The 13,828-nt window shown below is 42.9% G+C and overlaps 1 protein-coding gene across 1 annotated transcript in view; it reads left to right on the top strand.

Annotated features, from left to right (window-relative positions):
* Nucleotides 1–13,564, top strand: part of LOC115118395 (melatonin receptor type 1B-B-like) — an 80,912-nt gene extending 67,348 nt beyond the window's left edge. Inside the window, exons 2-3 of the mRNA XM_029646989.2 lie at nt 10,277–10,395; nt 11,044–13,564. Coding sequence (XP_029502849.1) covers nt 10,277–10,395; nt 11,044–11,799 — 875 coding nt within the window. The 3' untranslated portion in view covers nt 11,800–13,564. The remainder of the gene's footprint in view (nt 1–10,276; nt 10,396–11,043) is intronic.
* The last annotated feature ends 264 nt before the right edge of the window (nt 13,565–13,828 follow it).

Here is a 13,828-nt window from a genome sequence, read left to right as displayed (position 1 = left end):
TAGATTTTGTTTAGTCATTATTCATAAAATTCCTAACAGTTGTGGTGCCATGTTGTTTCCATTTTTTAACAATGTATTTAATTGTGCTCCGTGGGATATTCAAAGTTTCGGATATTGATGGCAATTTTCTGATAAAGATGACAATTCTCCACGTGACTATAGGGCTGACAAGAGTGGCGTTGACCTCACGGCAGGCACAGGATGGACTCTGGTTGACACTCAGAGCTCCTGCTGGGTAGAGATGATCAGGCACAGTTTTGGCGAGCCAAGGACCCTGCCATGCTAGTGGGGGGGAGTGGGATGGAGGCTGCTGCAGGGTGGCTGTTGGGGCTGTCCTGTCCTGTCTTGCATGGGCCTTGCTCAACATCAAATGAAGGAGAGATGGATAAGGAAAATAGTATAGGAATGGACACCACTATGGCCACCTTTTCTCCATTAAAAACCACTAGGCCAGCCTAGGGGACACTGAGAAAGAAAAGTGGTGAATTGCTTGGCAGGCGGTTAGGACTGACCTTGGCCTTGTCTGACCGTACAAGTGATGGATGAGGAAGGCTAGTGTGTGAACAGGCTCTTCTATTGTCATCTTTTCCAAGTGAAAATCCTAGGAGAATTGGAAACTGTAGCGGGGGCAAGTAGGGTGCTAGATTAGTTTGGTCTGGCCTTGCCTAACCACAAAACAAGGTCTGATGAATGACAGAATCAGCTCCTGTACATCGATAAAAAGATATCGATTGCCACTCCCCTTAAAAATGTATAGATGAGTTACAGTACGTGCCAGAGATACTGGAGACTGCTTTGGAGGATCTAGCAGAGCAGTTGGGATGCATATCTTGTCAAAAGTTTGGACAAACCTACGCATTGAAGGGTTTTTCTTTATTTTTACTATTTTCTACATTGTAGAATAATAGTGAAGATATCAAAACTATTAAATAACACATCTGGAATCATGTAGTAACCTAAAAACTGTTAAACAAATGGACGCAATCAGAGAAAGAGACAGACAGAGAGAGAGAAAGAGAGAGAGACAGTTTCATCATAGCGCTTGATGGTTTTTGTGACGGCACTTGAAGAAACTTTCAAAGTTCTTGACATTTTCAGGATTAACTGACCCTCATGTCTTAAAGTAATGATGGACTGTTGTTTCTCTTTTCTTATTTGAGCTGTTCTTGCCATAATAGGGACTTGGTCTTTTACCAAATATCTTCTGTATACCAACCATACCTTGTCACAACACAACTGATTGGCTCAAACGCATTAAGAAGGAAAGAAATTCCACAAATCAACTTTTCACAAGGCACACCTGTTAATTGAAACGCACTCCAGGTGACTACCTCATGAAGCTGGTTGAGAGAATGCCAAGAGTATGCAAAGCTGTCATCAAGGCAAAAGGTGGCTACTTTGAAGAATGTGAAATATAAAAAGTTTCTTCAAGTGCAGTCGCAAAAACCATCAAGTGCTCTGATGAAACTGTCTCTCTCTTTCTCTCTCTCTCTGTCTGTCTCTTTCTCTGATTGCATCCATTTGTAGGTAGGTGTTCTAAAACGTTTGACCGGTAGTGTATATAGAGAGACTTATAAAGCAAAGAGTGTGAGAGGCAGAAAAGTGCCAGAGGGACCACAGTGCCAATGTGGTTGGGGAATGCCAAAGGGGGTGGTAGGAGGAAATTGCATTGGCAGAGAAGGGTATATTAGATTATGTTAAATCAATAACAAAGCACAGTTTTCCTCATCGGTTAATGCAAATTTTGAATTAACATTGCATTCTAAGTGGGTTATGCCAACTGAGACAACAACGAATGTGTTTGTGTGTGCCTAGCAACTGGATTGTGTAATTGCTGTTTGATGGAACACTCCAAAGACACGCTTGTGTTTGTGCGTGTGTTTGTGCGTGTGTGTCTCTGTCTTTCTCCCAGAGGAAAAGTTCTCAGATCGCGCATAGCCTTGGCCCCGTTTGTGCTAGCGTGGAGAGGGAAATTAAAAAAGGCCTACAGCAGCCCTCTTCTCTCTCTCTCTCTCTCTCTCTCTCTCTCTCTCTCTCTCTCTCTCTCTCTCTGTCTGTCTGTCTGTCTGTCTGTCTGTCTGTCTGTCTGTCTGTCTGTCTGTCTGTCTGTCTGTCTGTCTGTCTCTCTCTGTCTGTCTCTTTCTCTCTCTCTCTCTCTCTCTCTCTCTCTCTCTCTTCTCTCTCTATCTCTCTTCTCTCTCTGTCTCTTCTCTCTCCATCTCTCTCTCTCTCTCTGTCTCTCTCTGTCTGTCTGTTTCTCTCTGTCACTCTCTCTTCTCTCTCTGTCTCTCTCTCTCTCCTCTCTCTGTCTCTATCCCTCTGTCTCTCTCTCTCTTCTCTCTCTCTGTCGGTCTCTCTCTCCTCTCTCTCTGTCTCTCTCTCTTCTCTCTCTGTCTCTCTCTCTCTCTCTCTCTCTCTCTCTCTCAGTATTCAACTGGATAATCTCTTATATTCCCTCGCTCCTGCCCCAGGTCTGAAGCTTTACTCTCCAAAGAGTCTGTTGGTGGGTTTTTACATCTCCCTATCTCCAGTAGACTGTATTGGCGCCAAGTACTGTAACTACCCAGTAAACATGCCCACATTGGCATCAGGGGGCTGTAACCAGCATTTGAGTTTTAGTGAGATCCATCTGGGAGTGGTGGCATGGTGGGGGGCTACAAATAGATACCGTATTTATGTAAAGAGAGCTACTGTATGAGATGTTCAAATTGAAACATATCTTATTTTTTTCAAGTTAAGTTCCTAACATGTTTGATAAGATTAGTACAGATTTTCTCAGGAACCCCGCATGGGGGTCTGACCCCAAGTTTGGGAACCACTGTACTAACCTCTCTTTCTGCTTGCTCTCTCGCTCTCTCTCGCTCGCTCTCTCGCTCTGCTTCTCCTGCATGGATTGCAGCCTGCCTCACCACTGAGCGCCACATCACTGTCTCTCTCAGTAACCTACTCTATGCAAAGCAAAGTTATTATGAGAACTTAGTAGCCTATCTTTTTCAGATGTGATTAGAACTCAGTCAGATCATAAATATAAGCATTCTGAGGTTTGATCAATGCTGGGAGCAATATTTAGATGTTGACCCATAATTGGTTTTCTTAATTGTGTACGTACAGTTGAAGTCGGAAGTTTACATACACTTAGGTTGGAGTCATTAAAACTAGTTTTTCAACCACTCCACAAATGTATTGTTAACACACTATAGTTTTGGCAAGTCCGTTAGTACTTGTGCATGACACAAGTAATTTTTCCAACAATTGCTTACAGACAGATTATTTCATTTATAATTCACTGTATCACAATTCCAGTGGCGTCAGCAGTTTACATACACTAAGTTGACTATGCCTTCAAACAGCTTGGAAAATTCCAGAAAACAATGTCATGGCTTTAGAAGCATCTGATAGGCTACTTGACATAATTTGAGTCAATTGGTGGTGTACCTGTGGATGTAATTTAAGGCCTACCTTCCAACTCACTGCCTCTTTGCTTAACATCATGGGAAAATCAAAAGAAATCAGCCAAGACCTCAGAAGAAAAATTGTAGACCTCCACAAGTCTGGTTCATCCTTGGGAGCGATTTTCCAAACACCTAAATGTATCAGGTTCAACTGTACAAACAATAGTACACAAGTATAAATAGCATGGGACCACGCAGCCGTCATACCACTCAGGAAGGAGACGCGTTCTGTCTCCTAGAGATGAAGGTACTTTGGTGTAAAAAGTGCAAATCAGTCCCAGAACAACAGCAAAGGACCTTGTGAATATGCTGGAGGAACCAGGTACAAAAGTATCTATATCCACAGTAAAAAGAGTCCTATATCGACATACCTGAAAGGCCGCTCAGCAAGGAAGAAGCCACTGCCCCAAAACCGTCATAAAAAAGCCAGACTACGGTTTGCACATGGGGACAAAGAGCATACTTTTTGTAGAAATGTCCTCTGGTCTGATGAAACAAAAATAGAACTGTTTGGCCATAATGACCATCGCAATGTTTGGAGGAAAAAAGGGGGAGGCTTGCAAGCCGAAGAACACCATCCCAACCGTGAAGCACGGGGGTGGCAGCATCATGTTGTGGGGGTGCTTTGCTGCAGGAGAGACTGGTGCACTTCACAAAATATATGGCATCATGAGGGTGGATAATTATGTGGATGTATTGAAGCAACATCTCAAGACATCAGTCAGGAAGTTAAAGCTTGGTCGCAAATGGGTCTTCGACATGGACAATGACCCCAAGAATACTTCCAAAGTTGTGGCAAAATGGCTTAAGGACAACAAAGTCAAGGTATTAGAGTGGCCATCACAAAGCCCTGACCTCAACCCTATGGAAAATCTGTGACCAGAACTGAAAAAGTGTGTGCGAGCAAGGAGGCCTACAAATCTGACTCAGTTACACCAGCTCTGTCAGGAGGAATGGGCCAAAATTCACCCAAGTTATTGTGGGAAGGTTGTGGAAGGCTACCCAAAACGTTTGACCCAAGTTAAACAATTTCAAGGCAATGCTACCAAATACTACTTGAGTGTATGTAAACTTCTGACCCACTGGGAATGTGATGAAAGAAATAAAAACTGAAAGAAATAATTCTCTCTACTTTTATTTTGACATTTCACATTCTTAAAGTAAAGTGGTGATCCTAACTGTCCTAAAACAGGGAATTTTTACTAAGATTAAATGTCAGGAAAACTGAAAAACATAGTTTAAATGCATTTGGCATAAGGTGTATGTAAACTTCCAACTTCAACTGTATATATATATATAAAATAACCAAGGTCCGGACCTCGTTGTCCTCATATTTAGTTACGGCCATGACCGGCATGATGTGGGCCCAGGGCTAAAACATACCTTGAAGAGGTATCAGCTTTGTTATTGTTTGAACTGCAGATTGCCTCTTCAAGGTATGTTGTTTAGCACCTATTATAACTTCACAACTGTTGTTCTAATAGGTGTAGGAAGTATAGAGATAGATATGAGGAAGTAGAAGTGACAGAGAGTGATATCGAGATGGGGAAAAGGACAAGCAGAGGGGAATAGTGAACAAAGTAAAGATGGAAGCACAGTGGAAAAGTCTGAAGGAGAGAGATGTCTTTGAAGTGGCAGGCAATTTTTGGAAATAATTTTTTCATGAAGCATAGGCCTCTTTCCCTTCCTTCCGTTGCCATTGGACCCGAGCAGCAATATCATTCATTTTAATACCTGGAATATTAACTGGAGGAGACAGTAATGGGTCATTCCACGGTAACGAAATTGCACTGAGACTCAGATTTTTCATCTAAAATCTATGCCAAACAAAAAACGATTGATTTAAAATTTTAACAAACCTTACAAATCCATGCACAAGGAATATTTTTAACAATGTACACTGAAAATGTTACAAAAACAAATGTACTGCAAAAACTGTGCAGATGCAAAGTTTGGTAACAGAATTTAGGTAAAATGTCCCTCAGTTTTTTATGTGACCATGTCTAAAAACTCTATCAAAGATGTCCGTAGAAGAATGAGGTGTCAGCTATGACATGAATCCTTGACTTTGAAAAAACATACTTTGGTTATTGAACTACAGTAAGTGAAGGGGAATTATACCTGGTAACAGAATTTCATCATTGGTCCCTAATCTGTATATACAGAAATGCATAATTATGGATATGAATGTCATTCTCTTCATAGTGATGTATCCTGAATAGGTACACAAAGGTAGGAATATCCAATAACCTCCTCTGCATATTTTGGGTATTGTTCTTCACACTGGGAATTATTTTTATGAGCTCAGCCCCCATACGAGACCAAATCTAAACCAATCATAAACGTCTATGTTTCACAAGTTTGGACATCAAAGTATAGCACAGTAGAGCTCAGTAGTGTACAGTAGAGTACAGCACGGCACGGCACAGGAGAGTTGAGTTGAGTTCAGTACAGTAGAGTTCAGAACAGTACAGTAGAGTAGAGTTCAATGGAGTACAGTACTGTACAGTAGACTAGAGTTCAGTGGAGTACTGTTGAGTAGAGTAACGTTCAGTATAATACAGTACATTGTAGAGGGAGAATGGCTGGTCTGAGGTAAGGCCTTGCATCGGAACAATTTAGACTGACGATTATGAATATTAGTACACAGGCTAAGGTGGAAATGAACTGCCATTCTGAATGAGGAGCGAATCTAGGAGAATGAAAAGTACATAGTGCATGCTAATATGCTAACCCTAACAATCTACTCCCCCGTGTCCACTGCACAGTACACTTACTTTATTTTGTCTTGGCAAAGTGGGAGTGACTTGACACAATGATTGTTTTCACAAGGCAATTAGGAGCCGTGTACCTTTTCTCATTCAATTAGCTTGGTGACGAGTGATCAAGTGAGTCAGCTCTGAGACTGCATTGCTTAGCTTAGCATCCTGCGTGCTAACAACACAACAGATCTGTCTGAGAAATCGTGCTCATATCACTCTAGTTCATATATTCTTCTACTAAAGATATGTCCTCTTTCTATTCTCTCTACGCCGTCTCTAAGTCCCTTAATATTCCATACTTGTCCTCAAGTCAATCTCGACTTCCAAGTCATTACCGAGCAGAAGTCTCCTTTAATCTTGGTTGACCTGTGTGGTGGGAATAGTGCAGTATAACACAGGAAATTAGACCCAGGGAATAGGTAATGAGATGTGATTCAATGAGCAAATGTATTTGAATGATAGCAGGTGTTTGTTTTCGGTGGATAGTTGTGTCTGTGTGATTGATATGCAAGGTAGGATGATAGCAGGTGTGTGTTTCTAGTTGGGGATGGTTGTCTGTGTGATTGATATGCAAGGTAGGATGATAGCAGGTGTGTGTTTCTAGTTGGATGGTTGTGTCTGTTTGATTGATATGCAAGGTAGGATGATAGCAGGTGTGTGTTTCTAGTTGGATGGTTGTCTGTGTGATTGATATGCAAGGTAGGATGATAGCAGGTGTGTGTTTCTAGTTGGGTGGTTGTCTGTGTGATTGATATGCAAGGTAGGATGATAGCAGGTGTGTGTTTCTAGTTGGATGGTTGTCTGTGTGATTGATATGCAAGGTAGGATGATAGCAGGTGTGTGTTTCTAGTTGGATGGTTGTCTGTGTGATTGATATACAAGATAGGATGATAGCAGGTGTGTGTTTCTAGTTGGATGGTTGTCTGTGTGATTGATATGCAAGGTAGGATGATAGCAGGTGTGTGTTTCTAGTTGGATGGTTGTCTGTGTGATTGATATGCAAGGTAGGATGATAGCAGGTGTGTGTTTCTAGTTGGATAGTTGTCTGTGTGATTGATATGCAATGAAGTATAAATAGTACACAGTATGCATTTTAAGTATGCAGATGAAATAAGTAGTAGGTAAATCAGATTTTGGTCACGGCCCTTGACTTCCAGCCTGATCGTGAAGTGGCAGAGTATGCCATGTACTGTATATGTATGGAGGCTGCTGAGGGGAGGACGGCTCATAATAATGGCTGGAACGGCGCTAATGGAATGGTATCAAACAAATGGAAACCACATGTTTGATGTATTTGCTACCATTCCACTTATTCCTCTCCAGCCATTGCCACAAGCCCGTCCTCCCCAATTAAGGTGCAACTAACCCACAAATCAAATCAAATTTTATTTGTCACATACACATGGTTAGCAGATGTTAATGCGAGTGTAGCGAAATGCTTGTGCTTCTAGTTCCGACAATGCAGTAATAACCAACAAGTAATCTAACTAACAATTCCAAAACTACTGTCTTATACACAGTGTAAGGGGATAAAGAATATGTACATAAGGATATATGAATGAGTGATGGTACAGAGCAGCATAGGCAAGATACAGTAGATGGTATCGAGTACAGTATATACATATGAGATGAGTATGTAAACAAAGTGGCATAGTTAAAGTGGCTAGTGATACATGTCTTACATAAGGATGCAGTCGATGATATAGAGTACAGTATATACGTATGCATATGAGATGAATAATGTAGGGTAAGTAACATTATATAAGGTAGCATTGTTTAAAGTGGCTAGTGATATATTTACATAATTTCCCATCAATTCCCATTATTAAAGTGGCTGGAGTTGAGTCAGTGTCAGTGTCAGTGTGTTGGCAGCAGCCACTCAATGTTAGTGGTGGCTGTTTAACAGTCTGATGGCCTTGAGATAGAAGCTGTTTTTCAGTCTCTCGGTCCCAGCTTTGATGCACCTGTACTGACCTCGCCTTCTGGATGATAGCGGGGTGAACAGGCAGTGGCTCGGGTGGTTGATGTCCTTGATGATCTTTATGGCCTTCCTGTAACATCGGGTGGTGTAGGTGTCCTGGAGGGCAGGTAGTTTGCCCCGGTGATGCGTTGTGCAGACCTCACTACCCTCTGGAGAGCCTTACGGTTGAGGGCGGAGCAGTTGCCGTACCAGGCGGTGATACAGCCCGCCAGGATGCTCTCGATTGTGCATCTGTAGAAGTTTGTGAGTGCTTTTGGTGACAAGCCGAATTTCTTCAGCCTCCTGAGGTTGAAGAGGCGCTGCTGCGCCTTCTTCACGATGCTGTCTGTGTGAGTGGACCAATTCAGTTTGTCTGTGATGTGTATGCCGAGGAACTTAAAACTTGCTACCCTCTCCACTACTGTTCCATCGATGTGGATAGGGGGGTGTTCCCTCTGCTGTTTCCTGAAGTCCACAATCATCTCCTTAGTTTTGTTGACGTTGAGTGTGAGGTGATTTTCCTGACACCTCACTCCGAGGGCCCTCACCTCCTCCCTGTAGGCCGTCTCGTCCTTGTTGGTAATCAAGCCTACCACTGTTGTGTCGTCCGCAAACTTGATGATTGAGTTGGAGGCATGCGTGGCCACGCAGTCGTGGGTGAACAGGGAGTACAGGAGAGGGCTCAGAACGCACCCTTGTGGGGCCCCAGTGTTGAGGATCAGCGGGTAGGAGATGTTGTTGCCTACCCTCACCACCTGGGGGCGGCCCGTCAGGAAGTCCAGTACCCAGTTGCACAGGGCGGGGTCGAGACCCAGGGTCTCGAGCTTGATGACGAGCTTGGAGGGTACTATGGTGTTGAATGCCGATCTGTAGTCGATGAACAGCATTCTCACATAGGTATTCCTCTTGTCCAGATGGGTTAGGGCAGTGTGCAGTGTGGTTGAGATTGCATCGTCTGTGGACCTATTTGGGCGGTAAGCAAATTGGAGTGGGTCTAGGGTGTCAGGTAGGGTGGAGGTGATATGGTCCTTGACTAGTCTCTCAAAGCACTTCATGATGACGGAAGTGAGTGCTACGGGGCGGTAGTCGTTTAGCTCAGTTACCTTAGCTTTCTTGGGAACAGGAGCAATGGTGGCCCTCTTGAAGCATGTGGGAACAGCAGACTGGTATAGGGATTGATTGAATATGTCCGTAAACACACCGGCCAGCTGGTCTGCACATGCTCTGAGGGCGCGGCTGGGGATGCCGTCTGGGCCTGCAGCCTTGCGAGGGTTAACACGTTTAAATGTCTTACTCACCTCGGCTGCAGTGAAGGAGAGACCGCATGTTTTCGTTGCAGGCCGTGTCAGTGGCACTGTGTACTACATACTGTTTGTAATGTACTGTTTAGTAAAAACTAATGCAGTAAGCAAAAAATATCATCATACTAGGTTCATCCTACTGAGAATGGGTCATCTAATGCACTATTGCGTTGATTCCAGCCATGCGTTCATTTTGGTACAGCGCATCGCCTCAGCTGTTGTCAGACACACATGGGTCTCGAAAAGACGATTCTCTTCCTTAATTGTGTGCAGCGAATTCTAATAGATCAAAAGCCTAAATTAGTATGACATCCTGTCATTTAAAGCATACAACATTTCTAAATTTCACATACTATAAAACTACATTTTTTCACATACCCAAAATGTCTACTATTTAGAACACAAATACAGGTATTGAGACACGGCCAAGCACTTTTTTAACTCAAATGCAATTTTAAGCACTAACCCTAACCTTTACCTTCACACTAACCCTAACCTTTACCTTCACACTAACCCTAACCTTTACCTTCACACTAACCCTAACCTTTACCTTCACACTAACCCTAGCTTCATGTGCACACCCCGGTTCAACCCTAACCTTTACCTTCACACTAACCCTAGCTTCATGTGCACACCCCGGTTCAACCCTAACCCCAAACCTATCCCTAGCCTCAAACCTAAGCCTACCCCTAGCCTCAAACCTAAACCTTAGCCACAATCCTAACCCTTACCTGTAACCCTTTCCCTTTCCCTTGATAAAGGACCAATAAGCTAATGTGTTGTGGTCTCTCTCCTCTGTAGGGAACGTGTTTGTGGTGAGCCTGGCCTTTGCTGACCTTGTGGTGGCCTTCTACCCCTACCCATTGGTGCTCTACGCCATCTTCCATGACGGCTGGTCGCTGGGAGAGACACAGTGCAAAGTGACTAAGACCTGTCTGTCTGTGTGCCTGCCTGCCTGCCTGCCTGCCTGCCTGCCTGCCTGCCTGCCTGTCTGTCTGTCTGTCTGTCTGTCTGTCTGTCTGTCTGTCTGTCTGTCTGTCTGTCTGTCTGTCTGTCTGTCTGTCTGTCTGTCTGTCTCTCTGCCTTTCTAGCCCTGTTTATACCTGGTTCTAACATGTTATTTGTCTTGATCTTGACCACATTCTGATTGTGCCCACATTTTTATACTGGTGTAGATGATTAAAATACAGATTGTCATTTGACTATGATTAGATCTTCCTGACCACCTCGGGAGGTAGTCAGGCACTCATTGTGTCTGGATATCTTACAAATATAGACGTAGCTGGACAATGAAACCATTTCAATCATAATAATCCTGCCTTCTGAAATGATTTACAGGTGGCACCATTGACTTTTGGCATCCATATGGCTTAAAATAAATAAATATTATTTTGAAAGAATAGCTGTCAAATAATTTGCATACAGGGAGGGACGAGGAAATATGGTCACAATGCGGAGACATATTTCTGAAAATGTGGGCAAATTCAGAATGTGGACAAGATCACGACAAAGGCTGAATGTTAGAACCAAGTATAAACAGGGCTTCTGTTTTCGCTCTCTCTTTGTAGGTCAGTGGTTTCCTGATGGGCCTGAGCGTCATTGGCTCCATCTTCAACATCACCGGCATCGCCATCAACCGCTACTGTTACATCTGCCACAGCTTTGCCTACGACAGGCTGTACAGCTACCGCAATACCCTCTTACTGGTGGGGCTCATCTGGCTTCTCACCATCCTGGCCATCATACCAAACTTCTTCGTAGGGTCGCTCCAGTACGACCCCAGGGTGTATTCGTGTACCTTTGCCCAGGCCGTCAGTACATCGTACACCATCACTGTGGTGGTGATTCATTTCTTTGTGCCCATCGCCGTGGTTACCTTCTGCTACCTGAGGATCTGGATCCTGGTCATCCAGGTGAGGAGGAAGGTGAAGTCAGAGGTGAAGCCCCGCCTCAAACCCAGCGACATGCGCAACTTCATCACCATGTTCGTGGTGTTCGTGCTCTTTGCCATCTGCTGGGCGCCGCTCAACTTCATCGGTCTGGCTGTGGCCATCGACCCAGAGACGGTGGCGCCACGGATCCCCGAGTGGCTGTTCGTGGTCAGCTACTTCATGGCGTACTTCAACAGTTGCCTTAACGCCATCATCTACGGCCTGCTCAACCAGAACTTCCGTAAGGAATACAAACGGATTATCATGTCCATGTGGATGCCTGGTCTGTTCTTCCAGGAGGCGTCACAGGGGGGTACAGAGGGTATGAGGAGCAAGCCCTCGCCCAGACTGGGACTCAACAACAATGATCACGTCAAGGGAGAGGCTTTGTGACGCTGACTCCAAGGTTCTTCTCTCCTCCACTCCTCTCCTCCACTCCTCCCCTATGATGTTGTTGGACTTGTTTATTTTTTCTTCTCTCTCTCTCTCTCTCTCTCTCTCTCTCTCTCTCTCTCTTTTCAGTCATGGAGTTCCATTTCTCTCCTGTATCTCACTGACTGCACAGTTGTGCTGTTACCGAAGCCTCAAAGAACAGTCAGAATGGTGCGTATTAAAGAGAGAGAGACACACACAAAGGTGTTGACTGATGCTAACTGACTGTGTTATTCACAATTCGAAGAGTGCCATTCATGAAGCATATATGTTCTAACTTATTATGTATCATGTCCTTAAGTATACACCTCAGGCTGCCTGCCTCCTCTCTGCTGCTGTAGCATTATTGCATTTCAAAGTTTAAGCCCCAAAAGTATTATTGCATTTTTTTTTACCCCATTACACCCATGACATTTTTGTATAAGACAGGGTATTTAAAGACACATTTGTTATCTTCACAGTTTCCTCTGTAAAAGTATTTATCACACAGTTTATTTTATTTTCTATATCGATATATCTATATCATTATGACAATCATTATGGCCAGCGTACATTAGCGTAGAAAAGAATTTATAAAAACCCTATTGGTTGTAAATAACAAATAAGCGATGGAGCATGCCAACGGTAGGAGCTCACAAGGTCCTACTACTAACTAAGCAATTGGATTGTCAAAAGGTGCCTGATTTTATGCTCATGCTCTCAAACAGGAGATTTACCAAAAACAACCCCTTTACGATTGAACCCAGTTAGTATGGGTTAACTCGTTAGGGTTGGAGTCAGCATATAGCGTTAGGCTTAGAGTTACACAAGGATATAAGACTGAATAGACAACTACATTAGATACATCAACAGATCTGGTCATTTCTGTTGAGTCAGGAATGGGGTGCTGTGATGCCCCTCGACGGAGTGTCCTGAAAAACCCTCGCTGGTACATTATAAGCACAATAAAGCTGTTTTATCTCGGACGACATTGTACTTATGCAGTTTACAGGTTTCAACTGTACTCTTAGTAATGCATGAAGACGTGACCTATTCTATGCATTTTACACTTCATGTCATTACCTTAAAACACTACAGCAAACCAACTTACTCAATACGATATGTGAATAAGGACAATACTGTTTTTATGAAGAAGTTAATCTTAGTACAAATCAAGTGAATTAATTCAGGCCGCAATGACGCTGAATACCGTTGTTGTGATACTGTGTTCCATGATGATGAAGAATGTGCATGATAAACTTTGATGCTTTGTGTATTGTTTTGGTTGTTTGTTTGTTTTTTATTTTAGTTTTGCTTTGAAGAAACTAGGGTCTCTATTCAATCCGTATCGCAGAAGTTCAGCGTTACAGCGTGATTGAAATTTAAAAGCAATGTTCCCGCGTTAGCAGAGACTACATTCACTGTACACACTGCATATGTTAGCTCAATCGGAAATTACTTTCATATTTCTATTGATGATCTTGTGAAATCTGCTGCTGAAGATATCGATGATGTTGACAAAGATTATATGATGATGATGATGATGATGGTAAGAGGAAGATCATTCTTAATTGGCATGTATGCATGTGGATGCACAGTGAGAAGGAGCGCAGTGGTCAAGCTATAAGATTTTTAATTTTTTAATTAAGAGAAATACATTGTATTTATTGCTGTGATTTACGTATAAAACTGATGAAGAATATGCGTTTGAAGGTTTGTCAATGTAAAAGTTTAGATGTTAATAAAAACCTTTACTTTTAATAGCTTTTCTCAGTTATTATTACTGCTTTTCAGACACATTGATAACAGTGTAAATAATAACTGAGATGGCTAAGACAATTCATTTAGAGGATGCAGATGCACTTACATGTTTTTCTGTGCAGTGATGTGAAAACTACAGCTGCTGGTGAGAAGTCTCTCTCTCTCTTCCTCTCCCTCTCTTTCTCCTTGCACTTCTTTCTCACTCTGTTCTTTAAGCACTGTTTTTCATTCTTTTTTTTCAATCCCCTCA

Source organism: Oncorhynchus nerka, linkage group LG11 (genome assembly GCF_034236695.1).
Source record: "Oncorhynchus nerka isolate Pitt River linkage group LG11, Oner_Uvic_2.0, whole genome shotgun sequence".
NCBI classification, from domain to species: Eukaryota; Metazoa; Chordata; class Actinopteri; order Salmoniformes; family Salmonidae; genus Oncorhynchus; species Oncorhynchus nerka.
This window is presented reverse-complemented; position numbering and strand designations above follow the sequence as displayed.